The sequence below is a fragment of the Maylandia zebra genome, linkage group LG6, assembly GCF_041146795.1.
Source record: "Maylandia zebra isolate NMK-2024a linkage group LG6, Mzebra_GT3a, whole genome shotgun sequence".
Classification (NCBI taxonomy): domain Eukaryota; kingdom Metazoa; phylum Chordata; class Actinopteri; order Cichliformes; family Cichlidae; genus Maylandia; species Maylandia zebra.
Window position 1 is genome coordinate 12978703 of NC_135172.1, and position 25952 is coordinate 13004654.

The 25952-nt window shown below is 42.3% G+C and overlaps 1 protein-coding gene across 2 annotated transcripts; it reads left to right on the forward strand.

Moving 5' to 3' along the window:
- The first annotated feature begins 17947 nt into the window (after positions 1–17947).
- LOC112433789 (putative E3 ubiquitin-protein ligase HERC4) lies at positions 17948–23005 on the forward strand. 2 transcript variants are annotated; one of them, XR_013098904.1, is made up of 4 exons: positions 17948–18562; positions 18980–19163; positions 20421–20523; positions 22248–23005. XR_013098904.1 is itself a non-coding variant. In XM_076884685.1 (3 exons), exons 1-3 carry the CDS (start codon positions 18945–18947, stop codon positions 22457–22459), a joined length of 534 nt encoding a protein of 177 aa, XP_076740800.1. In that variant the 5' UTR covers positions 18641–18944; the 3' UTR covers positions 22460–23005. The 2 variants fall into 2 exon arrangements, 1 of the variants encoding a protein (XP_076740800.1); XM_076884685.1 differs by lacking the exon at positions 17948–18562 and having other exon boundaries at positions 18641–19163.
- Positions 23006–25952: the final 2947 nt, after the last annotated feature.

The window sequence follows — 25952 nt, forward strand, 5'->3', positions numbered from 1 at the left end:
GTTTACCTTACAAAATCTTATACTGTATATAATGTTTTATGTTTAATTCATGTCAATGTCAGCTCGTGTTTACTCGGGTGAGCAGTACCGGCCCACAAAGAGAATGCTCTTGGTGGGTTTATGTCGGATGAAGAAGATGAAGGGATGGTCGGCAACAAACTCAGCGGGAATCGTTATAGAGCGGACTTCCATGTCAACCCCAGTGGCAGCAGCAGCCTCAGCTCCTTCTTCATTTACATCCACCAAAGCCTTGTGGACAACTTTGGACACTATCAGGTCATTTGCTGGAGACATTCCTAGTAGATGAAGAGCCCAGAAATCAGTTGTGTTTTTTTCTTTACCAGATGATGTTTTGCAGTTTTTGTGCTCTCAATATAACTGTATAATTGATTCAGTGTGTCTCATTGGTGCAATATTTCTCACCAGAGAAGTCTCTCTTGTAGATGTCAAAAGCGTTCTCCATTCCCATGTTGGTCAGGATTTTCTCCAAGTCATACTTCTCCTCCATCTTAAATCGAGGGAGCTTGACATCAACCTCGTTGGGGCTCATCATGTCTGGGCGAGTCCAGTCCACAAAGTTCTGATAGGTCAGCTCCTTCTCCAGCTGTGTGGATACAGTGTCACTAGCTTGTCTGATTGAAACTGGACATTAAAGTACTGGTAAGTGCATCTTACCTTTTCCAAGCCTGTGGTATCATCTTCTATGTCATTAGGCAGGAATATGAGCATGCTGAGGTCATTTCCTTTATACGGCATCTCAAGAATCTGTCCAGAAACATTGTTTTTATTTATTACTCCATCAAAGATGATCTGACTTCCTAATCTAGAAATTTAGGCTGATATTTGTAAAAGACAAGTTTTAGATCATGCTGGTGAAATCCTGTAATAAGCTGAAAGTGATGGATGTTACCTTGCAGTTGGCCTCAGGAATGGTCGCAAAAGGAAATTTACTTTTCTGCTGCATCATCTTCACCGGCTTAGTGTCGTTCTGAAAAATAGGGGAGACAAGAGAAATGTTTTTTGTGTTTAGTCTCAAAATGATCTCAAAAAGTTCTGTCATGGTTTTATTCCAGCCATTGAGTGGATTTGGATGTAGAGCACACGTCACAACACAACTTGTTCTTGTTAGCCGAAGTTTGTGATGTGCTGTTGTTTGAGATTTATTTGAGAACTTATTGGATATTACATGAATAATAAACTGCATTGCATAACTGCATAAAGTTGGAAAGTGATCGTCCTAAAAGCACGATTTTATCCCCTCAGAGCTCCAGGCTTCATGTTCTCATTCAGCAAAGTCCACAGCTCGTTTGTAGTATGACAGATCAAAGTATAACTGCACCATCCTATGCTGCCTTTCTGCACTGTTACCTTGTTCAGTCGAAAATGCACATCAGCAGTCTTCTCCTCCTTAAACTGCGTGTTCCAGCTGCCCTTGAAGTAAATGGCATTCACGAGAACCAGCTTCGTCAGGCTACCCACTGCATCCTGGCTTAGCAAGTCCTTGATTTTATCTGGTAAAAAGGATTTATGAAAACTATTAACTATTACCAAAGATGCACTAGTTACTGTACAACATCTTCAGCTATAAAATCAGAAAACAGGGCAACAGCAAGATGGTTTTTATTTTAAAAAAAGGGGAAAAAGCTTTATGATCAGTATAACAGGGAACAAAAAACAAAAATTCAAGCGTAGGCTTGAAGCCACTGAGGTGGTTGTTAGCGGGGGTGACGCGATGCTTCTGGTATGCATGAATTAATTAAACAGTCCAATAACTCCAGCAGTACTTATCTTGTCCTTTTTGGTCTTTGTTCCAAACATTTTAAGATAAAAGCGCAGCGGTCACAAACGTTTTGCCTTCTTATGATTAACAACACACCTGACGCTGATTACGTGCGTCCACCTTAAATACCTTACATAAACCTACCATACAGCTCAATATCTGCCTCAGTCACTCTCCCTGATCCAGCTGAGTCACCAATAGGAAAAATCTGCTTTTCACAGGAACTTGGTAACAGCAATAAGAGAATACGTAGTTATTCCAAGAAGATATCGTCTCTCTCCCATATATAACATCTTATTGGAACCGATATGTTCCAGATATCAAGTGGAAGACAGTCTGGATGGTCCCCCATAAATATTTGATTGTAAATAAGGTGAAAGAAGTCTCATTTAAAATTCTACATAAATGTTATCCAGCCAGTCACTACATGGTCAAATGTAAAAGGGACATAAATACTAATTGTACTTTCTGTGGGGATCATCCAGAAACTGTGACGCATCTTTTTTGGTACTGTTCTTTTACACAGAGATTCTGGAAGGAATTTAGCAGGTTTGTTATTGTCCATATTTTAAGGGAGTTTTCTTTACGATGGGAAAATGTTTTATTCTGTTTGTTTAAGTTCCCCAAGAAGTATGAGAAATGTTTTTTATGATGAATTTGTTCATACTTTTAGCTACATTTTTTATCCATAAATGTAAGTTTACTAACAAAACACCATATTTCTGTCATTATTTTAAGGATGTGGAAATGTACATACAATCAATATCAGACTCCACCAACACAAAGGCTCTCAAAACAATACATGTATGTGAATTCTTATAATTGTTACCTTTTTCTTTTACTCTTGGCTTTTTGTGTTCATGTTCTGTTGTTTTGTATACTTCATCTGTTCGTATGTTGTATACTCATTGTTTGTTAAATAAAGTTTAAAAAAAAAAGAAAAAACTTAAAAAGGTTACCTCTAGCGGCAACATGAGGTATCAACCCAAAAATGGCTCCTACAAAAATAATGGGATTAAGATTGTCTCATTTCCAGCAGGTGGCACCACAGTCCTATAACCCTCATAGAAAGTCCTTGTATCCTATTATTATAGATGGTAGATTTATAAATGGCCTGTATTTGTATCGCGCTTTTATAAAAACAATGAATGAATTTCCTGCTGCACTTAAGATAATATAAAGATATAGAATCAATAGCAGCCAATCCTAAATGGGCCTGAAAAATAAAAATATGTTAAAGACACAAGTGATCAAAGTAGAAGTACCCATCACATAATATAATAAGAATAGAAGAATTGGCCTGCTATTTACAGCAACATACTGCTGTGATGGTTTTATTAATAGCATGAAACCAAACAGTAAAACCCAGAGATAGTGCTGCTTAATACTGAATAGAAATTAGACTGGAAGAACTGGAAACAGAAAATAATGTGGACGGTGGACAATCCGGTAATAATGTCTCAACTGAACACAACACAACTGATCCCCAAGGATTTACAGTGGAGATCATTTAAAGTTACATTATGCTTACCTTGTGTCTGCTTCTCCACCCAGCTGTTGATGTGGACCCTGGCCTCCTCTGCATTTCCTTTGAAGTCCACAGACTCGAGCTCAGCGTTGTAATGCTTTTTGGTGCCTTTTAAAAATTCCTGGAATTGTGAAAATAAGTCACTCGAAACAGATTCAACAAACTACGGAGACTTCAATCAAGTTCAGTCACTGTGTTAAAACATTTTCAGTCCTTTGGATGCAGTTGAAGCTTGAACTAACCAGTCAGCCTTTGTCTAATAAAAGATTAAAGCAAATAGCTTGTTGGATGCCAATTTAAGTAGCCAGCATAGAAAAATACACAGATTGTGGGTAAGCTGGTTTGTAACGTTTCGGTTCAGATGGCAGCAGTTTTTGCTGACAAATGTAAGTTTTAGTATTTCTAAGTATTAATAAATTATTGTTTTACTTCTTTATATATTTCTTTATACTATTTGCAAATATTTTAAAAGTTTAATCTGCTGTGATGACTGGAACACAAAGGAGAGAAATGGTGCCTTGTCTCTTGTTATGAACTGTAAATAGCTAAGTGCTTAGAGCAGCTGGTCCTAGCACACTTCAAATCCTGTCTCCCCCCCCACCCTGGACCCCCACCAATTTGCATACCGCCAGAACAGGAGCACAGAGGATGCAGTCTCCATCGCACTGCACTCTGTCCTCTCACACCTGGACAACAACAACACCTACGCCAGAATGCTGTTTATAGACTTCAGTTCAGCATTCAATACAATCCACCCCTCACAACTCATCAGGAAACTGACAGACCTGGGCATCAGTTCCCTCATCTGCAAATGGTTACTGGACTTCCTGACCAACCGCCCCCAACATGTCCGGCTGGATAACCGCTGCTCATCTACCATCACAATGAACACCGGTGTACCACAAGGCTGTGTGATGAGCCCTTTCCTCTACTCCCTCTTCACCCACGACTGCAGACCTGCTGATGGTTCCAACACCATCATTAAGTTTGCAGATGACACCACGGTGATTGGCCTCATCAGTGACAACGATGAGGCCGCCTACAGGGAGGAGGTGGATCGTCTGGCTGAGTGGTGCGACACAAACAACCTGCTGCTTAACACCGAGAAGACCAAGGAGCTCATCGTGGACTACAGGAGGAATGCTGACCCACATCCACCCATCCACATTAAGGGGACGGCTGTGGAGCGTGTGAGCAGCTTCAAGTTCCTGGGAGTCCACATCTCCGAGGATCTCACCTGGACGACCAACTGCTCCAAGCTGGTCAAGAAGGCTCACCAGCGCCTCTTCTTCTTGAGGACTCTGAGGAAGAACCACCTGTCCTCAGACATCCTGGTGAACTTCTATCGCTGCACCATCGAGAGCATCCTGACCAACTGTATAACAGTCTGGTACGGGAACTGCTCTGCCTCGGACCGGAAGGCGTTGCAGAGGGTCGTGAAAACTGCCCAGCGCATCGCCGGAGCACCACTTCCTGCCATAAAGGACATCTACAGGAAGCGGTGTCTGAAAAGGGCTGGGAAAATCATCAAAGACCCCAGTCACCCATCACATGGACTCTTCACCCTCCTGCCCTCTGGGAGGCGCCACAGGAGCCTCCGGACTAAGACCACCAGGTACCGGAACAGCTTCTTCCCCACAGCTGTCAGACTCCTGAACTCTGCCTCCTGACATCTGACCCACGTTAACTCATGGACTGAACATACACACACCCACAATGGACAACTGTACCCTCAAACACAATAATAACATGGACTGAACCACCACTCACAACCACTAGCACTTTATATAGCCTCTGTAGAAACTATCTACACCCTCACTTATCTTAACTGCACTACTGTATAGCTCTGTGTAAATAATCATTCTGTACATTCAATAATCTTTAATCCTACAACTGTTTACAACTTGCATAGTTGCCGGGGATTCCCATGATGCATTGAGTTTTTCCTTTCCAGTCACCTTTCTCACTCACTATGCATTAATAGACCTCTCTGCATTGAATCATATCTGTTATTAACCTCTGTCTCTCTTCCACAGCATGTCTTTCTCCTGTTTTCCTTCTCTCACCCCAACTGGTCGCAGAAGATGGCCCCGCCCCTCCCTGAGCCTGGTTCTGCTGGAGGTTTCTTCCTGTTAAAGGGGAGTTTTTACTTCCCACTGTCGCCAAAGTGCTTGCTCATAAGGGGTCATATGATTGTTGGGTTTTTCTCTGTATCTATGAAGCGCCTTGAGGTGACTTTTGTTGTGATTTGGCGCTATATAAATAAAATTGAATTGAATTGAATTGAATTATCTGAGGAAGAAGCAGAGTTGGTTTGTTTCCAGCTGAAATCATCCAGGCTCAGGAATTTGAATCGATCCACATCATTTCTGCTTGAACTAGAGAACATGAGTGTCGACTTACATTTGGTCTGTGAGACACATGTCATAGTGACAGTATTTGGGTTAATATGGCATTACTCACCCTGGTCGCATTTCTTCAATATCAGGCACCAAGTTCAGGAACTCGTTCTTTGCAGCCCGCGCAAGGTAGGAGGTCTCCAGAGTGGGAACCATCGGGAAGTTTTCACAGTCTGAGCAGGAGGGACTGGAGGCACGTGAGCTGTTCTCAGGGGTCCTTTAACACAAATCACACCAAGTTAGAATCAAATAGATAACCTGTCAATAACCGTTTGCAGATCGAGGTCAATGTTCCTAAAAATATGTTTACTTCTGGCCCATGGAGCCACAGCGCGAGTCCGAGAGAGAGGGGCAGGTAGAGGAAGGGGTGAGGGTGGCACTGCTGAAGCTCGTCACGGATGGATCACGTCCGATCGGTGAGATGAGAGAAAGCTGAAGTGAAACAACAGCAGGATGAGGTAGACGTCAATATAGGAACTCCCTGATGTGACACAGAAAGGCTATTTTTTTATTTCTTTGTATTATTTCTCACCTTGCAGTCACTGATGCTGTTCACCAGCTGCTTGTATTCAGTATTGAAGGTGTGTGTCAGAAGGCGCAGGCACTACAACACAACAGGAACAAGACCGATCAGCTCCGAGCAGAGAAGGAAGAAGGCAGCAACAAGAACGCCCACTAAGCCCACGTTTTTCTCACCTTGGTGGCCAGCTCCTTCTCACGCTTTCAAAGGTGGTGCTGGAGATCTGCGAGGAGACGGAGGTGGATGTGGACAGAGTGCCGGAGCTCACGCTGGGGGACAGAGACTCACTCAGGGACTTGGTGGTGGGAGCTGTTCCCACGGGAGCCGCCTCTCCCAGAAGGTGACGGGTCTTTTCCACCTGGACGAAAGATGGGGGCGAATGTGAGGTGGGGAGAAGAGGGGAGGTTAGTCATGTAAAGTCTGTACTCTAAGAAAAAACTTTTTAGAATAGCACTTTGGTCTTTGAGCTGAAAAGTCATTTTTCCCTCAATGATATTAAACAGATTTATTTCTTTATGAATCTTTTAAGGCCCCACCTCCTGCAGCTGCTCCATCTTCTCCAGCTCCCACTGGTGCTCTAGGATGAGGCTATCTCCTCTGGGCCTCCAGCCGGCCAGGTTCTCCTCTCCACGCACATAAGCCACTGATGTGTCCAGGACCTTCCTCCTCCTCCTCTGCATCCCTGCTCAGGACATGAGCCCTCATTAGGATGAAGCTCTCCACAGAATTATGATAAAACAGCTGCCGTTCTTTAAACATGTTTCATGGCCGCTCACCTGGGCTTCCAGTGTCAGACATCTTACACAAGCTCAGCTCGTAGATCCCAGTCACTCGGTTGTTATAATGAAGCAGAAGTTTTGAACAAGGAAACTTTGTAACGAAATGCCAACGACCGCCTGTCTGTTTTCAGGGCTGTATTTGAAGCCATGCTCCAATCAGGCAAAGTTTTAAGTGTTGCACATTTCGATGGGTTTCTTTCAGCTGACATAGTTTCCATTTGGGTCATGTGGTGTTAGATACCCCAGCGTGTGGTCATAGGGTGAAGAGCCCGGACGATTAGTGGGATTTTAGGTGTGGTGTAAAAATGACGCTGCAACTTTAAAAACGTTGTTGCTTTAAGGATTAACGTACAACCATACTTGGGCTGAGTTTGACACTGGTTCTCTTCAGTAATTAAAATAGCTTTAACACATGATAAGATCAAATGTCAGCTACACTGTGACAGTCGAGGGGCCACACTCCGATATATTTATTCGCTTGTTCTCTTTGTGTGATAAGAGTTTCCATCTGAATTTAACCCCTGTGTGGGGCTGATCTTTCATTTCATTTTATTTCAAGCTCAGATTCTTTGCCTTTGGCACATTTTCTGTGACGAGACTTCAAACCATTCCCACCGTCCTTATTAATCAACATGGTGAAGTGATTCTTCGCAAGGTGATGGGATAGGAAGAGTTTCAGAAAATGAGGCCTTTTGTCTTTATTGGAGAGGTCAGTGCAGACAGGACAGATGGGGGGAAGGCGAGGGGGGAATGACACACAGGAAACGGTGTTGGTCAGACCCAAAGACAGGCGTGGGCAGTGAGGACTCTCACCTTCAGACTCACTGTCTAATCAGTCTGACAGTGAGTCTGAAGACAGAGCAACCCAACACACGTTACTATGTTCATCATCATCATCATTGTTTATTTATATAGCACTTTAAAAACACACAAGGCTGACCAAACTGCTGAACAATAGAAACATAATAGATACCATAAGAATAATAAATACGATACAATAATAAACATAGCGAAAAACAATAAAATACAAGTCAGTCAACCACTGAGTCAAAAGCCAGTGAATAAAAATGCTTTTTCAATCTGGATTTAAAAACCAGCACTGATGTCGATTGCCTAATGTGAAGAGGAAGATTATTCCAAAGCTTAGGAGCCACGATAGAGAACGCTCGGTCTCCTCTCAGTTTCAGCCGTGATTTGGGGACTGAGAGCAACAGCTGCTCAGCTGACCGGAGCGAACGAGTGGGGACATAGGGCTTCAGCAGGTGCCAGACCATTTAAAGATTTAAAAACCAATAAAAGAACTTGAAAATGAATCCTAAATTCAATTGGAAGCCAGTGCAGGGAGGCCAAGAGTGATGTTATCACTAAGCAGGACATTAAATCAAATTAATGAGACACCAAAACAAGAGCTGGAGCCCAAGACAGCCATGAAGTCACAGTGTACACAAATACACAAGAAACACAGAAACCAGCTGGGTGGATGTGGCTCGGGAACCTTCTGTTACCTTGAACGTCGGTGTTTTGAACGCTGGCTGCTCCAGTCTGCTTGTATTTGTCCAAGATTTCCCCTCATATCTTGGTTATGGTTATTTTTTCTTTTATTAAACTGATCACACTCCTGTTCATGAATAGAAAAAAACCCCATCAGTGTATTTTCACTTAAACAAGCAGCTGTTTTTTTTGCATTAAAGTTATATAAAAATGTAACAGTGCAAATTCCTCGCTGACAGTTTAACCAAAAGGCATTTCCAGTGGAAAGTAGCCGACATATCCTCAGCATAACCATGTATAATATCCACAAAACCTGAGAAGGTTGGAGAGAAGGTAGGCGAACTCTGCTGGGATCTGCGTTTAACAAAGTGTCTAAAGACGAAACAAAGAAATCTTTCTGTAAATGTTCAGATGCACAGACTGGACTGAAAAAGAGTGAAAAAGCAGCTAACGTCCAAAAATAAGAAAACTTTGAAAGAACTCCAAAAAAACCTGGAGAACTTTTGCTCAAAAAACAGTTTTGTTTTTTTTAAATTACAAGGCAATCTGACAAAATGTCATCAAATGAGACTCAAGACTTCTGCAGGTCTCTGCCATGACTCAATTTTTTTTTCTTAACGGCAGAAACAATTGTTCCTTTTTTACTTTGTTTCTATTTTCTCTTCTTGTTTTTATCTGTTGAACAACAAACAACATTCATGCTGATTCACATAATATCCTGTCTCTACTCTCTGGGATTTCCTCGTAGCTCTTTGATGCAAAGAACATCCATCAAACGCTCCAGCTTGTGCTCAACATCATCGTGAACGGTGAAGGTACTCTGACGAGAAAATACTCAGTCGACCTTTTGGTTGATTTGTTAAAGAACCCCAAAATAGCTGATTACCTAACAAGGTATGCAGATAATTCACAGCTCTTTTCCTGAATAGCTGCTTTAAAACTCTGCTGAAAGCCTTTGTCCATTTCCAGGTATCCCCACTTCTCGGCATGTGTGTCTCAAGTGTTAGGACTGCTGCATTGGAAAGACCCAGACCCTGCAGCCAAGGTGAGAGACGACAAATATGATAACCCACACCAGCTGTGCTTAACTCTGTAAGTTCCCAGTATTCCCTGAAACCATCACGTGTGACACAGTTTACATCAGACGTGATGCAGCTGACGTCAACACTGACCTTCTTGTGGTAACAGAGACTTAAAAAAATAATAATAAAGCAACAAAGTGGGTCGCTCTTTGACAGTAAATTCCAGTGCGGTCCGCTCCAATCTCCTCAGGCTGACTCTCTTCTAGGCTCTCCTGACTGTTCCCTTTACATGTTGATGATGTGTCTTGTAAATCTGGATCCCTTTCCAGCAGGACGCTCCTCTTTTTCAGACAGTACCTCAGCTGCTCTCTCTCCTGACAGTCAGCTGTCCACCTCTGCATGGCCAGTCGAGCCAGCGCCGGCATTTGAGGCAGAGCTCGGAGCAGAGCGGGCAGCCAGGCTGAGCACAGAGCAGAGGTTGAAGGTCGCAAACTGACATCCACGTCTTCCAGAGAGCCCAGACCTCCTGCTGCAAACAGACTGCACCAACCGTTGTCTCCCACCAAGCTGTTGTAGGACAGATCCAGTGCACGGAGTGAGGAGAGACAGCCCCGTCTGCACACGGCAGCTGCACAGAGGAAGAGGACCCATTGATAACTGATCACTTTATGCCTGTTCACTTTACTGTTTTGTTCACAATGTTTCTGATGGAGACAAAAATAACACCGAATAGTTTCATTGTTTTGTTTTATACGACAGCTACAGATGCTGGCAGCATGAAATAAATGAAAGAAATATCAATTTCCTTCAGGCTTTACTTGTCTTAATATACATTTATGCAGCCTAATGATCCACTACAGACCAAAAAAGAAAAAGTATAATGTCATTGTGTGTTAGTTACCCAGATGTAGCATGTCATCAGTGGTGAGCTCGCAGCTGCAAAGACGGAGCTCGCTGACGACTGATGGCTGCAGAGCATCCAGCAGGAGCGCCAAGTGACCGCCAACCACTTTACACCAGGAAATATCCACCGTGCGCAGATAGGACACCGCCAGGGCTGATGCATAAACACAAAGTTTTCACCATTTCAGGCTAGAGGGTGGAAGAGGTATTCAGGGAGAATGACTTGAAGGAAAACTTCTATAAATAAACAAGTGTGTGTGTGTGTGTTACCCAGAGCAGTGAAGGACTCGTTGCTCATGTAGCAGCTGTTGAATGGCAGCCTCCTCATTTGTGTCGCAGGGAGGGCGGAGACCAGCAGGTGGACCACACCTCCCACTTCCTTATTGGATGACACATCAAGCTCGGTCAGTGCAGTGAGAGAGGGCAGCACCTGGACTGAAAAACAACGAGTCACATGACTGCTGCAGCGAGCATGCGATTAGTGTCCGGCGTGTGAGATTGGTAGCAACTGACTCAGAGCCTCTAGATCATCTCGCGTGAGGCAACACAGGTGGAGGTCGAGTCTCTCCAGGTGTGTGACGTGAGCCAGGTGAAAGGTGAGGCGGCTCAGTCCACCAGCTAGAAGCAGCTTTACAGTATATTAATCAGAACAATGCTGCTCTCTAATATATCTTGGTAAAGCGCAGAAAAATCTAATGTTTTATATGATACAGTGTGATTTCAGTAACATATCATAATGGAGGCTTCAGCAAGTACTTACGAAGGAAATCTTTCCTCTGCTCTTCAGTTAGTTCATCAAATACCTCCCAAAACATCTGTATGGTGGGGTGGCGGTCATGATATCTCCAACCATAACTTGTGTTCTGAAAACAGTGAAAATGACTGTTATAATCATAGAGTTTGTAAGGTCAGGCATACACTATGTTGCCAAAAGTATTCCCTAACACATCCAAATCATTCAATTAATGTGTTCCAATCACTTCCATGGACACAGGTGTATTAGATCAAGCACCTAGGCATGCAGACTACTTCTACAAACATGTGTGAAAGGACAAGTCGCTCTCAGGAACTGAATGAATTCCAGCATGGTAATGTGATAGGATGCACCAGTGCAACAAGTCCAGTCATGAAATTTCCTCGCTATTAAATATTCCATAGTCAGCTGTTAGTGATATTATAACAAAGTGGAAGTAATTGGAAATGACAGCGAGTCAGCTGATGCTAAGGCTCATAGTGCACTTAAGTCACCAATATCTGCAGTCTGCTGTTGTTACAGATGTCCAAACTTCATTGGTTTCCATGGCTGAGCAGCTGCATCCCAGCCTTACACTGACAAACACAATGCAAAGCGTCAGATGGAGTGATTTAAGCATCTCAACACTGGACTCTAAAGCAGTGGAGATGTGTTTACTGGAGTGACGAATCACACTTCTCTGACTGGCAATCCGATGGATGTGTCAGGGTTTGGTGGTTGCCAGAAGTACTTGTCTGACTGCACTGTGCCAAGTGTAAAGTGTGGGCATGTGTGAACATGGCTGGGCACCAGTGCACAATACAAGGTCCATAAAGACATGGATGAGTGAGTTTGGTGTAGAAGAACTGGACTAGCCTGCACAGAGTCCTGACCTCAACCTGATAGAACATCTTTGGGATGAATTAGAGCAGCAACTGTGAGCCAGGCCTTCTCCTCCAACGTCAGTGTCTGACACCACAAATGCACCTCTGGAAGAATAGTCAAAAAATTCCCATAAACACACCTAAACCTTGTGGAAAGCTTTCCCAGAAGAGTGGAAGCAGTTATAGCTGCGAAGGGTGGGCTGACTATTATATTATACTATCATACAAAAGTCTGGATTAAGACTGAGATGTGACTCAAGTTCATATTTGTGTTAAAGCAGCCGACTGAATGCTTTTGACAGTATGCAGTACACAGTTATTGTGCTACAGGACAGCTGTGAAACTACAGCCTGTGTCTGTTTGGCTGACTGTACCTGTTTGAACTTTTCCCAGTCATGCACGTCCTGGCCGACCAGCACTCCCTGCAGCTCCTCTGGTCGAAACAGCCTCACCAAATCCTGCTCACACACCAGGAAGAAGCCTCGCTTGAACTCCTGGAACAGACTCTCCACTGATGTGTTGAAGGCATGATTCACATAGGCCTCCACAAACTCCTTCCTGTTTAGGAGGGAAAATGTTAAATTAGCAAACATTTCACAGAGACAAAGGTGCTGCAGATGAACCTCACAAACACTTCATGTTTTATATTTACCTCATATTAAGACCTACTAAGGACCTGATTGTTTTTAATTATGTCCTGATACATAAAACCTGAGAGCTCACATAACTGCATATGCTCAGAATAGACAGCACACATGGATACAAATTACTGCCTTGCAGCAGCAATCTTCAGACCATCACTATGAGCTCCATCCAAGGTTACACTGTTCCTGTTATTAACAGCAGGGGGCACTATCAGCCACAGACTGGGAGCCAGATATGCTCTGCTGGTGCCTCATTGTTACAAAGGAAAGACTCTATAGTGAGAAACAGCTGAGGGGGAAACACTGATCTGGAAACGTCTGAGTGTTACAGAGGATATACATAGCACTGTGGTTCAGTGTCACACAATCACAAACAAATACAGCAAAGTACTAAAAAGGGTGTTGCCTCCAAAGATTGCTTTTACTGGTTTGGAGCTTAGGAGGCTTAATAACAACAGGCATGAATGAAGACAGATCAGAACAGCTGTTTGATCACAGCATCCAGTACCAACACAATCATCCACACTCAAGAGCCTGTTGGCTTCAGAGTCAGCAGCTGAATGTCTAAAATATCAAATGTCATTTTTGGTCCATCAGCTACAGCATGAACTGCTTAAAGTGAGAAGCAGCCTGAAGCCCGACAGATTCATCTTTCCAGACTGAAAATATCTCAGAGTGAACCGAGTGGTGCGTTTTCAGGGTGATCTCACAAAGTCAAATCCCTTTAATGATGTTCTGTCCTGTCTTCCTCTATCAAAAGCACACAAACACTATAAAACATTGTTTCGGTGCTTTGGGGTTTTGTTTTCTACACAGAGGTATAGCACGACTAGACCCTAAAGGCAGGCTGCTCACCTACAACCAGCTCACGAACATCTTTCCAATGGAGCTCGCTGCCCTTCTCGTGGATGAGGGTCACTGTGATCCTCCGCTGGATCCCCTGCAGCAAACATAACAGGAGCTCAGGATCACAGTGAGCACAGCTAGAGCAACATTACGCTTTAAAAGAAGATATTCAACTGTGTACAAAGGAAGCAGTTACCACTGTGTGAGTAATAAGGAAACAACATGTGCACCAATCCTGTACCTGGGGAGCACTTGCTGAACCTTCTTGGTACCAGCCAGGTGAGCGCTGATATCTGGACACTTCACAGCTCGAGAGCGCTCCATGAGGAGACGAGCATCCCAGCTCTGCAATGGAAAACAGACAATGAATTCTCTGCTTTTTATCATTAGATGTATTTCTGTATTAAAAAATTCCGTTTATTGGGCCACTTTGTGCTAGAAGAATTTTTCCAGCATAAAATAGCCTCTATCATTTCACTAACTAACTTATTTCACTGCTGCTAATGACGTTTCACAAACTGTCACAGGTTTTTTAGCTTCGTTCGTATAAACTTTCTTGTGGTTGAGATTCTCGAGAAAACAGCCAGCACACTGAGCAGCAGAGGGTGACAACAGTTGGTTTATAATACGCTGAGATTTGACAGACAGAGACAGAAGAATGAAGGAGAACAACACAGAGTCACGCTATCAAGGAGAACCTGGACGGTAGATTCAGCAGTTTGGCTTGAAGCTTGCAAACTGTTTTAACTTGTTATGTCCGATTAAGTTTTCCTTCCAGGATGCTCGCCAGTTTTCTTTCACTTGTTTCCTGCCAGCAGAATGCATACACAGCTGCAGTAACTACACACAATGTTGCAGAAAACATGGAGCAGCAACAAACATGTGTTGGTCTCTAATCACCCATTCAAACTCACACAGCGACAGGTCTGTGGTCACTTATATCAGCCAATCAGGGCTAGACTTGGTGTTGCTTAGCAGGGAAAGAAATAAACTCAATGATAATGACGCTCCAGTTTCTCATGGATACGAATCACTTTAAGCAAGTCTGCAGGTTTCATTTAGTGTTTTTAACTAAACTCTTTGATGTAATCATTCTGAGTGCAAATCAAAAGTTGGACCTGTTCAGAAGTGTAGTTGTCGGGCATGTAACCGTTCCTGAAACACGCCACAGTTTGCCGTCCCTGAAGTGAAAGTGACACAAAAGACACAATCCATGTCGACACACAGCGACCTCCATCTCCTCTTCATCCAGTTTGGAGGCCTTCCTTGAAGTCTCTCGTGCTGCTGTCCACTGGGAATCCCCACATGTGCCTCTTCCCCGTGTCTACGACATGTAACAAATATAATAAAATAGCAAGAAATTATAAAGTAAATGACAAGATTTTCCATTTACTCTAATTTAACAGTAGTCATCTTGCAGAAGACAGTCGTTTGGTTACTATAGTAAAAACTATTATGTCACACAAACACAAACACAAAGAACATCAACAATGAGCACCTTTCTTTTTGCTGAAAGTGATATAGCTTTCTGTTACCATCAACTGAAACCGCCAACATTTCAGGTGTGCATGCTGGGCAGCTGAAGCTGACATCACAGCACAGCTGCTCTTCCTCATCAAGAAAGCTGTGCTGCAGTGCATCGCTTTTGGCACGCCCAGTCTGTATGTACAGAAACATAACAGAGGAGTAAATATTTGCATCTGCTTATTGAAAAACAATATCAAAGAAATACTTCACTCAGCCTTCCCCCACACTTGCAGTTGCTTGCAAAAGTATTCGCCCCCCTCAGATCTGTGGCAAGATCTGAAACTGCTGTTCACAAACGCTGTCCATCTAATCTGACTGAGCTGGAGCTGTTTTGCAAAGAAGAATGGGCAAAGATTTCAGTCTCTAGATGTGCAAAGCTGGTAGAGACAGACCCTAAAAGACTGGCAGCTGTAACTGCAGCAAAAGGTGGTTCTACAAAGTATTGAGTCAGGGGGCTGAATAATTACGCACACCCCACTTTGCAGTTATTTATTTGTAAAAAATGTTTGGAATCATGTATGATTTTCCTTCCACTTCTCACGTGTGCACCACTTTGTGTTGGTCTTTCACGTGGAAGTCCAATAAAATTGATTCATGTTTGTGGCTGTAATGTGACAAAATGTGGAAAAGTTCAAGGGGGCCGAATACTTTTGCAAGCCACTGTAGTACCACGCTCCAACAGTTTTGCAAACTAGAGGCCATCCTGCTACACATAAAATATATCAGTGTCATAAATGTTAGTTTAGTCACGTGTTTGTTTATTATCCTTATTGTTTTATCTGGGACTGTTTGCAAACATCTCAGAGAGAGGAGACACCAGCATCTGAACAGAGACTCAAACCAGCAACCTGCAGCTCCCTGCTTGGCTGCTCCAGTTTTCTCCTCTCTCATGTTGCCCACCAGTGATTTCTAGCTGCCCACCCACACAGCAGGCTAGAATATGCACTGAGCCTCAGCACCATGGTTGCAATACTTGGACATGTTTTCTTTATTAAATAATGAACCAGACCCCAAAAAGTAAACAGCTGTTATTGCTAGGCAACGGGAGCAGCATTTGGTGATGCAGCACCTGACATTCCTGACCATGTGGGCGGAGCATGCATGGAATGGAATGTTTTGTAGAACTGTGCAACACAAGCACTTAGTTACAGCATTTTTCATTTTATCCAGACACAGCTAGAGACACATCTACAGCAGCATCTCTGTGCAGGACAGACGACGGTTGAAGAAAAAAACACATCGAAAACTTCACTTCTCTACAAAACTTTGGTTCCTTTGTTTAAAAGGCCAAAATGAATCAAGGGAGATCGAGAAGAGGATTGGTGAGTGCGTCACCATACAGTACAGAACAGTCTGAGCTGATTAAACTACGAGAAGAATTTCAAATAATACAGGCTGAAAATGTCAAATTAAAAGAAGTGGCAGAAGAATCAAGAGGAGAAGCTGAAAATTCAAAGTTTGAAACCGAAGTAGTATTGAAGGAATTACTGCATGTGGGTCTAAAGCTTAAAGGAGAGAAGATGGGAAAACAACAAGCAGAAAATGAGAATGAAAACATCAAGAAAGAACTGTTGGAAGCTCAAAAAGCATTGCAGGAAGAGAAAAGCACAGCACAAGAAGCTAAAAATAAATATCAAACTGCAAAGAAGGAGGCAGAAAATGTGATGCAGGAATTACAGGAGGTGCAGGAAGCTTTTGAAGGGGAGAAAAGGAAAATGCAGTTGGCAGCACAAGAAGCTGAAAATGTAACGGCTGAAGCTGAAATACTCAGGAAGGAATTACTGCATGTAAAGCAACAACTTGAAGAGGAGAAAAAACGTAAACACGAGGCAGAAAATGAGATTGAAAATATGAAGAAAGAATTGTTGGAAGCTCAAAAAGTGTTGGAGGAAGAGAAATTTAAAATACAGGAAGCAAAGAAAGAAATGGAAAATACAAAGAGTTTCACTCAAAACATGAGGAAGAAGTTGCTGGAAACAGAGGAAGAAATAGAAAAAGAGACACATGGAAAATGGGAGGCAAAACAGGAAAGTGAAACTCTGAAGAAGAAACTGATGAAAGTGCAAGAAGAACTTGCAGAAGAGAAAATTGAGTTGAAGGTATTCAAGAAAGAAACGACAGCCTCTGAGGTGACCAAGAAAGGCTGCAAAGATGCACTTAAAGAAATGCAAAAGCACAAAAAGGAAGCTAAAGAGCTCCTGAAACAGAAAGTCAAACTGGCCAAACAGCAGCTGAAAGAAGCATTTAAAGACGCCGAGGAGCAGCTAAACAAAACTTTAAAAGAGCTGAAGGCAAAAGAAAAAGAAAAGAAAGCCGAGGACAGGAGTGGATTCTGGAGCAGACTGCTGAGAAAAAACTGACCCAGCAGCATCAAGTTTAAGGAGAGCAATAGTTTCTTCCTCCTTCCCCCTCTCTCAACCTTTCTTTCACAAAAATCCCCCCAAACTTGACTTGGGACGTTTGTTTGTTTTTAAAAACTCTATTCTGAATACATGTACTGAAATACACAAATAAAAATGCCATAACTTGACCTCACGTTGCCGGCTTCTTTTCTTGTGTGTCTGTGGATGTAAAACAGTAACACACTTTCTGCTCTGTGTGTTTTTAATTGTAAATAAATGCAATATATCTTCATTTTAAAAACTTCTGCTCTAAATCTTTTTTTAGCAAAATGCTTTTTTTGCCCCTTCCTGATTTCTTATGTTTTAACATGTTTGTTACATTTACATGTTTCCGATTTCAAGTGTTAACACAGATGGTCAGAGACAGAGGTCTGGACAGCTCTTTCCCTTTATTTGTATTTATTCAGGTTATTTTTATACTCAAAAATCCATCCACAAGCTTCAACGCGTCCAGAACTCTGCTGCCCGTATCATCACCAGGACCCTGCGGCTTTTAGTCAGGTGCGGCTTTTCTATAGATTGTCCATGATTTTTGTGATATCGTAAGACGATTTGTTTTGTTTGTTCCGCTGTTGTACGGCACTACGTTGCCTGGCGGAAGGATCGGGGTTCAAGAGTGGTATGTTGGTCACATGTCCATCCGCCAGGCAACATAGTGCCGTACAAGTAGCGCGAAAAACAAACTTCAAAGTAGCGCTATGCGTTCAGCGGGAGTCGTGGATGACGAGCGGCGATAAACTTGCGAAAAGCAAGTTGTGCTCAACTCTACCGGTGGATTCTGACAGCGTGGAAAAGTGTGCAAACATCCACGATCACCAACGGATTTCGAAGGGCTGGACTGCTGCATGATGAAGAGGAGGACACCGCCACGGCCCTTCAGAGGGTGTTCGACTCCGACACTGACAATGACAATGAGGATTATCTTTGGTTTTGAAAGTGACAACGAAGGAAAGAAGCTGAGAGTGGATGACGAAGCCATCCTGAGCCTGTTCGTTTCCGACACTGGAGAAGAGGACTTTGGTGGTTTTAGTGCGCAGGAAGATGGTGGTGAATGACTGACTTTTCTTCTTGTTAAAGCCGTGTCACTGCACCTGAGCCTAAAAGGTAGTCTGAATCTATTTTTCTGGTGTGCTGTAGGTTACTGTTATGTACTACATTTGTTACTCCTTTATGAAGCACAGCACATGTGCAAATATGTACCCATAACTTGATTTTCAAAATATTAATAAAAGGGGTGTGTCTCCAAACAGCCATCTCTTTCCTGACAATTCGCTTTGTGCATATTCTCTTACATATGATAAGTCAATATTGAAACACCTGCGGCTTTTGGTCAGGTGCGGCTAATGTATGTACAAAACAGGATTTTCCCCTGATTTTAGCTTGTGCGGCTAATATTCAGGTGCGCTTTGTAGTCCGGGAAATACGGTAAGCATATAAAACATGAAGTGTTTGTGAGGTTCATCTGCAGCACCTTTGTCTCTGTGAAATGTTTGCTAATTTAACATTTTCCCTCCTAAACAGGAAGGAGTTTGTGGAGGCCTATGTGAATCATGCCTTCAACACATCAGTGGAGAGTCTGTTCCAGGAGTTCAAGCGAGGCTTCTTCCTGGTGTGTGAGCAGGATTTGGTGAGGCTGTTTCGACCAGAGGAGCTGCAGGGAGTGCTGGTCGGCCAGGACGTGCATGACTGGGAAAAGTTCAAACAGGTACAGTCAGCCAAACAGACACAGGCTGTAGTTTCACAGCTGTCCTGTAGCACAATAACTGTGTACTGCATACTGCCAAAAGCATTCAGCCGGCTGCTTTAACACAAATATGAACTTGAGTCACATCTCAGTCTTAATCCAGACTTTTGTATGATAGTATAATATAATAGTCAGCCCACCCTTCGCAGCTATAACTGCTTCCACTCTTCTGGAAAAGCTTTCCACAAGGTTTAGGTGTGTTTATGGGAATTTTTTGACTATTCTTCCAGAGGTGCATTTATGGTGTCAGACACTGATGTTGGAGGAGAAGGCCTGGCTCACAGTTGCTGCTCTAATTCATCCCAAATATGTTCTATCAGGGTGAGGTCAGGACTCTGTGCAGGCTAGTCCAGTTCTTCTACACCAAACTCACTCATCCATGTCTTTATGGACCTTGTATTGTGCACTGGTGCCCAGCCATGTTGGAACAGAAAGTGGCCATCCCCAAACTGGAAGCATGAAATTGTCTTGATATGCTGAAGCATTAAGAGTTCCTTTCATCGGCACTAAGGGGGCGAACCCAACTCCCGATAAACAGCCCCACAACAAAACCGCCCCTCCACCACACTTTACACTTGGCACAGTGCAGTCAGACAAGTACTTCTGGCAACCACCAAACCCTGACACATCCATCGGATTGCCAGTCAGAGAAGTGTGATTCGTCACTCCAGTAAACACATCTCCACTGCTTTAGAGTCCAGTGTTGAGATGCTTAAATCACTCCATCTGACGCTTTGCATTGTGTTTGTCAGTGTAAGGCTGGGATGCAGCTGCTCAGCCATGGAAACCAATGAAGTTTGGACATCTGTAACAACAGCAGACTGCAGATATTGGTGACTTAAGTGCACTATGAGCCTTAGCATCAGCTGACTAGCTGTCATTTCCAATTACTTCCACTTTGTTATAATATCACTAACAGCTGACTATGGAATATTTAATAGCGAGGAAATTTCATGACTGGACTTGTTGCACTGGTGCATCCTATCACATTACCATGCTGGAATTCATTCAGTTCCTGAGAGCGACTCGTCCTTTCACACATGTTTGTAGAAGTAGTCTGCATGCCTAGGTGCTTGATTTAATACACCTGTGTCCATGGAAGTGATTGGAACACATTAATTGAATGATTTGGATGTGTTAGGGAATACTTTTGGCAACATAGTGTATGCCTGACCTTACAAACTCTATGATTATAACAGTCATTTTCACTGTTTTCAGAACACAAGTTATGGTTGGAGATATCATGACCGCCACCCCACCATACAGATGTTTTGGGAGGTATTTGATGAACTAACTGAAGAGCAGAGGAAAGATTTCCTTCGTAAGTACTTGCTGAAGCCTCCGTTATGATATGTTACTGAAATCACACTGTATCATATAAAACATTAGATTTTTCTGCACTTTACCAAGATACATTAGAGAGCAGCATTGTTCTGATTAATACACTGTAAAGCTGCTTTATGGTTGAGTTAGTCATCAAAAACGTATGCCAAGGAAAGTGGGCCGAAATTCCTCCCAACGCTATGTAAAGATTCGTTACCAGTTATCACAAACACTTGACTGCAGTTCTTGCTGCCAGGATGCTTCCACCAGTTAATACATTTAGAGCTCCATTGCTTTTTCACATAGGGCCAGCTAGGCTTGAATATTTTTTCCCTTAATGAATGAAATGATAAATTAACAATTGTGTTTTGTATTTACTTATTACACATAAATGTGACAAATATGCAAAAATATCCAATGCAGTTTGCATACAGGCCCAACAGAGGAGTGGAGGACGCACTTTTGACTTTACTAAATCTAATTCTTAAACATGTAGAGAGTAAAGGGACTTTTGCAAGACTTCTTTTCATTGATTTTTCTTCGGCTTTTAATACAATACAGCCCCATATTTTAATTAAAAGACTTTTAGAACAGTTTGAAATCAGGAAAAACCTGGTGGGCTGGATTTTAGATTTTCTAACTGACAGGTCACAAAGAGTGAGAATAAATGGGGTTCTGTCTGACCCAGTGTTCTCCTCCACAGGTTCTCCTCAAGGGTGCGTCCTATCGCCCTTATTATTCACTCTCTATACAAATATGTGTCAGGGCAGACATGAAAACAGGGTCATTATTAAATATGCAGATGACTCTGTTATTGTCAGCTTACTGAAAGAGGGTGAAATTAACCACGGTCCAGTCATTGATGACTTTGTTCAGTGGTGTGAGGAGTCTTATCTCCAGCTGAACATATCTAAAACAAAAGACATGGTTGTTGATTTTAGGAAACAACAAAATGGGCAAGCAGTTACTTTAATTAAAGGTCAGAAAATAGAGCAAGTACAATCATATAAATATCTTGGGACCATAATAAATGAAAAACTGAACTTTGATCAAAATTGCAAATCAGTTTGTAAAAAGGGTCACCAGCACCTTTATTGCCTTAGGAAACTTGTTCATTTCCACATTGACCAAAAAATTTTAACTTTGTTTTATCGTTCTTTTATTGAGTCTGTTTTATCCTTTTGTTTGGTGGCATGGTTTGGTCAGACCTCTGTCACAGAGAAAAACTCTCTAAATCAGATAGTGAGATGGTCCAGTCGTCTGATAGGTGAGCCACAGTCTTGTTTAGCCTCCCTGTACTCTAAGCAGGTACAGAGGATGGCTTTATCAATCCTTAAAAATGGTTCCCATCCTCTAAGGGGTGAATTTCAGCTTCTTCCCTCAGGACGGAGGTTTCTATTTCCGAGATGCAGGACAAAGCGTTATAAAAATAGCTTTGTCCCCGTTGCTGTCACTGAATTAAATAAGAACTGTTTTTGATTCGAAATATTAAAGTATGTGTCACAGTGAGTTTTATATATTTACTAGGTATGTGTGTTTTTAAAGGGATGTCAAATGCTGTCATTTTTCTGTAAAGCAAATTTACCTTGCCTTTAGGTATAAATAAAGTTACCTTACCTTACTTTTTCCTGTGATGTGATGATGATATGTATAGGTATGTAAAAGTTTTCAAAAAAAATAAGATAAGTAAAATGATATTTTCTTTCCATTGCTGTTCTTCAGGGTTCCTGACTGGTTACAGGAGAGCTCCTATTCTTGGCATCGACCAGGTCAAGATGAAGGTTTTTGCTATTCAGAGCAGCACCTGTGAGCAGCACTTCCCTGAGTCAGAGACATGTCACTCTAATCTGTATCTGCCTTTTTACTCAACTAAGGAGATCATGCGAGACAGACTGACAGAGGCCCTGCTAGCAGATACAGATTTCACACTGTGATGCTGGATCGTATGCAGCTCTAAAGGAGCGTGCACTGTGTCTGAGCCGAGGAGGAGGGATGAGATTTATTTGTACTCTTGGAACTCATCTTCTTTTCCTGTGGTACCTCAGGATAATTTACACTGTGCATTACAATAATATTACACTATAGCAAATGCAAAAAATTCAACATCCCTACATAAGACAGCTGTGTAACAGCATCAGCATCATAAGGCACTTTAGAATTATCTGACTTTTCTTAATATGTCATAATTTATCCAATAATTTAAGTTACTGCTGCATTATAATTCTTATGAATCAAATCTAATTTTTATGCTCAGACAAACATGAACAGGAGAATGTATTGCTTTATAACTACTATATTGCTATAAACATCTGACTATGTAATACAATCCAATAGAGCACTTCTGTATTATTTATCACTTTATTCTTTGTGTTTTGTTTAATTCTGGTGGGGTTGAATTATTTCCAATAATAAATCTTTAACATATGTAACATTGGTTATTTGTTGGAACAATAAAAATGTGTATTTTACACTAAACATTGCTTACCTGGTGTCAGTAAATCCCTAATTACTGCAGTCTGAGGTTTGCTTAACACGATTTGAAGAAGCAAGAGTACAGTAGTACTGTACTCTTGGCGGACGTGATTAAGGATGCCGTGCAGGTGCGTCCGCCCTCCCTGCACGGCACCGCAGGCCACGCCCCACCGCATACCCCCATCGCCCGACTGAGGCCGGGGAGCCATCCGGTTGAAATGTTAAAAGAATGTTGGAAATTTGATCAGAATACAGTAAAAATGAGAGAAACAGATATTTTTCTCAGGTCATTGTGTTAAATTGTCATAATCGCCGTGTTCTTTAAGACTATCAGCTCTACTCTAAACAACCCTGAAAGCCTCTGCTGACACATGTCATCAGTTCCTTTCTTTCTTTGTAAACAAGGTCGAGTCTGTCAGGTCAGCAATAGAACTTCCTACAGATGACCCATCAGTGTTTATTCCATGACTGTAAACATGTTTCCATTCGTCACTTCAGTCTTTACTCTGAAATACAGGAAATGACTTCATGGCTCAAAATATTTGTCGTTCAAACAATTCTTTATTTAACTTTTTTTTAAACTTTATTGAAGAACTTTAACAAAATACATTCAATAAAAACTTGAACAACAGGAAACTGATTTTTCATCCAACCACTGAAAAAAAAGGTAACAACTGAACACAAACACTACAGAAGAACAATTTATAAAGATTAACATGGAACTACAGGAACAGTTTGATTCATAGCCTCATTAGATCTTTAAGGAGAGCCGACCTGAACTCTGTGGAGCCTGATCTCCAGGGTTTTAAGTTGGACTCTGAAACCAGAAGAGGATGTTTCTCTCTCTTCAGATTCGCTGTCGTCCTGTGATGGGAACGATTTCAGCCCTGCGTGATCGCGCTGATGTTTGCACAGAGCAGATGATGAAGTGAATGTTTTGGCACAGTGGTAACAGTGAAACAGTTTATTAGTAACGTGGGATCGTTTGTGTGCAGAGTATGAACTGAGATTACTGAAGCTCTTGTCACACTGCTCACAGCTGTAGTTTCCTTCCATGTGTGTACGTTCATGCTCGTTACGATTACCTGACTGTGAGAAGCTCTTGTCACAGTGTCTGCACTTGTATGGTTTCTCTCCTGTGTGGACTCGTTTGTGTGTTTTAAGCTGACCTGCAGTGGTGATGGATGACCCACACTGATCACAGAGGTGCTTTTTGACCCCACTGTGAAAGAGTTCATGTCGTTTTAAGTCACCCGATGTGGGGAAGCTTCTCCCACATTCTTTGCAGTATTTCAGTTTGTCTCCAGTGTGTTTACGTTGATGTATTTTTAGGCCGGCTTGCTGACTGAAAGTCTAAAATACTTAGTCATTTGTTTAATTGTAATTTAGCATTATATAACTCACATATAAAACTATCAATTGTAATTTTAAATAGTTTAAAAGCATGTAGAAGAGGATATTTAGGCAAGTCCATTTCTCCTTTTGTTATCAAGAAGCACAGACAAAAAGGAAAAATAACCCTGAATCATTGGTCATTGGTCCCCACCAATGCCAAAACGAAATCTACGCCCACTGTCTCTTCCATTGCCGTTTCACTCCAAACGTAACAAATGTCCAACTCAGACAGTGTTCTCAATTTGCATTCACACACAGTGAATTTGCAGCTTGTTGGAAATGCATCTCCATCCATCCAGTCATGATGATGGTGTTTTCTCCTTGCTGATGCCTTTTGCACATACTGCTGTTGCTGCTGGACCCCTCGCTGCTCAGGATACTGCTGTTGTCTCTTGACCTGCCATGTTGTTGCTTTTGGATCTGCATTTCTCGACAGTCAAGTGGAGGGTGCGTCTGTCCTCTCAGTAAGTGAGTGAGACAGTAGACAGTGGTGAGGAGGGCTGTGTGAAAGCAAAAACACATAAATATGCCTGACACCCGTAAACGAAGCAGCATCTGGCTGCAGTTTAAAGACTCTTTTGTTTGTCTTGGTCTCGTCTCGTCTCGACTTCGTCTCATCTTGGTCTTGGTCTCGTCTCGACTTGGTCTCGACTTGTTCTTAGTCTTGTCTTGGTCTCGATACCCTCTGGTCTTGGTCTTGGTTTTGGCAGTCTTGACTGCAAGTCTAGTTGCACCAGTGGTGCCATGAGCAGTATCTATCTGCTGCTCATCAGCTGCTATGCCATGGTTATTGTCACAATGTGGTGTATTTGGATCACTCGATCCTAAGTGGATATGGATATGATCCAGGATTGGATGTTTTGTAAAAAATTTGAAAGGAACAATTGTTCCTTTCCCCTTTGCTGTGTACTCTGCTGATGCTGTTTTCAAAACCTACCACACTCATGTACAGTATCAGTGTCACACTGAGATATTTCAAAGATAATAATAATACATTTTATTTGAAAGCGCCTTTCAAAACACTCAAGGTCACTGTACACATTAGAATAAAAAGCAACATAAAAACAAGCAGTTTACACAATCGTAAAAGCATAAGACATAAACTAATTTAAAAGAGCAGAGTGGAGAGGTTATGTGGGATAAGCTATTTTGAACAAGTGAGTTTTGAGTTGGGACTTAAAGAGAGAGAAGGAAGAGATATTTCTTAAATCAGGAGGTAGGGGATTCCAGAGTCGTGGAGCAGAGCAGCTGAAAGCCCTGCTCCCCATGGTGGCAAGACGGGGGGAGGGGACGGAGAGTGAAAGGGAAGAAGTAGATCTGAGACAACGAGATGGGGCGGTGATCTTAACCAGATCAGAAAGATATGGAGGGCAGAGATGATGAATAGCCTTAAATGTGTACAAGAGTATTTTGAAATTGATACGATATTTGACCGGGAGCCAGTGAAGCTGCTGCAGAACAGGAGTAATGTGGTGGATAGAAGGGGTCCTGGTGATGATACGGGCAGCAGAGTTCTGGACGCGTTGAAGCTTGTGGATGGATTTTTGAGTATAAAAATAA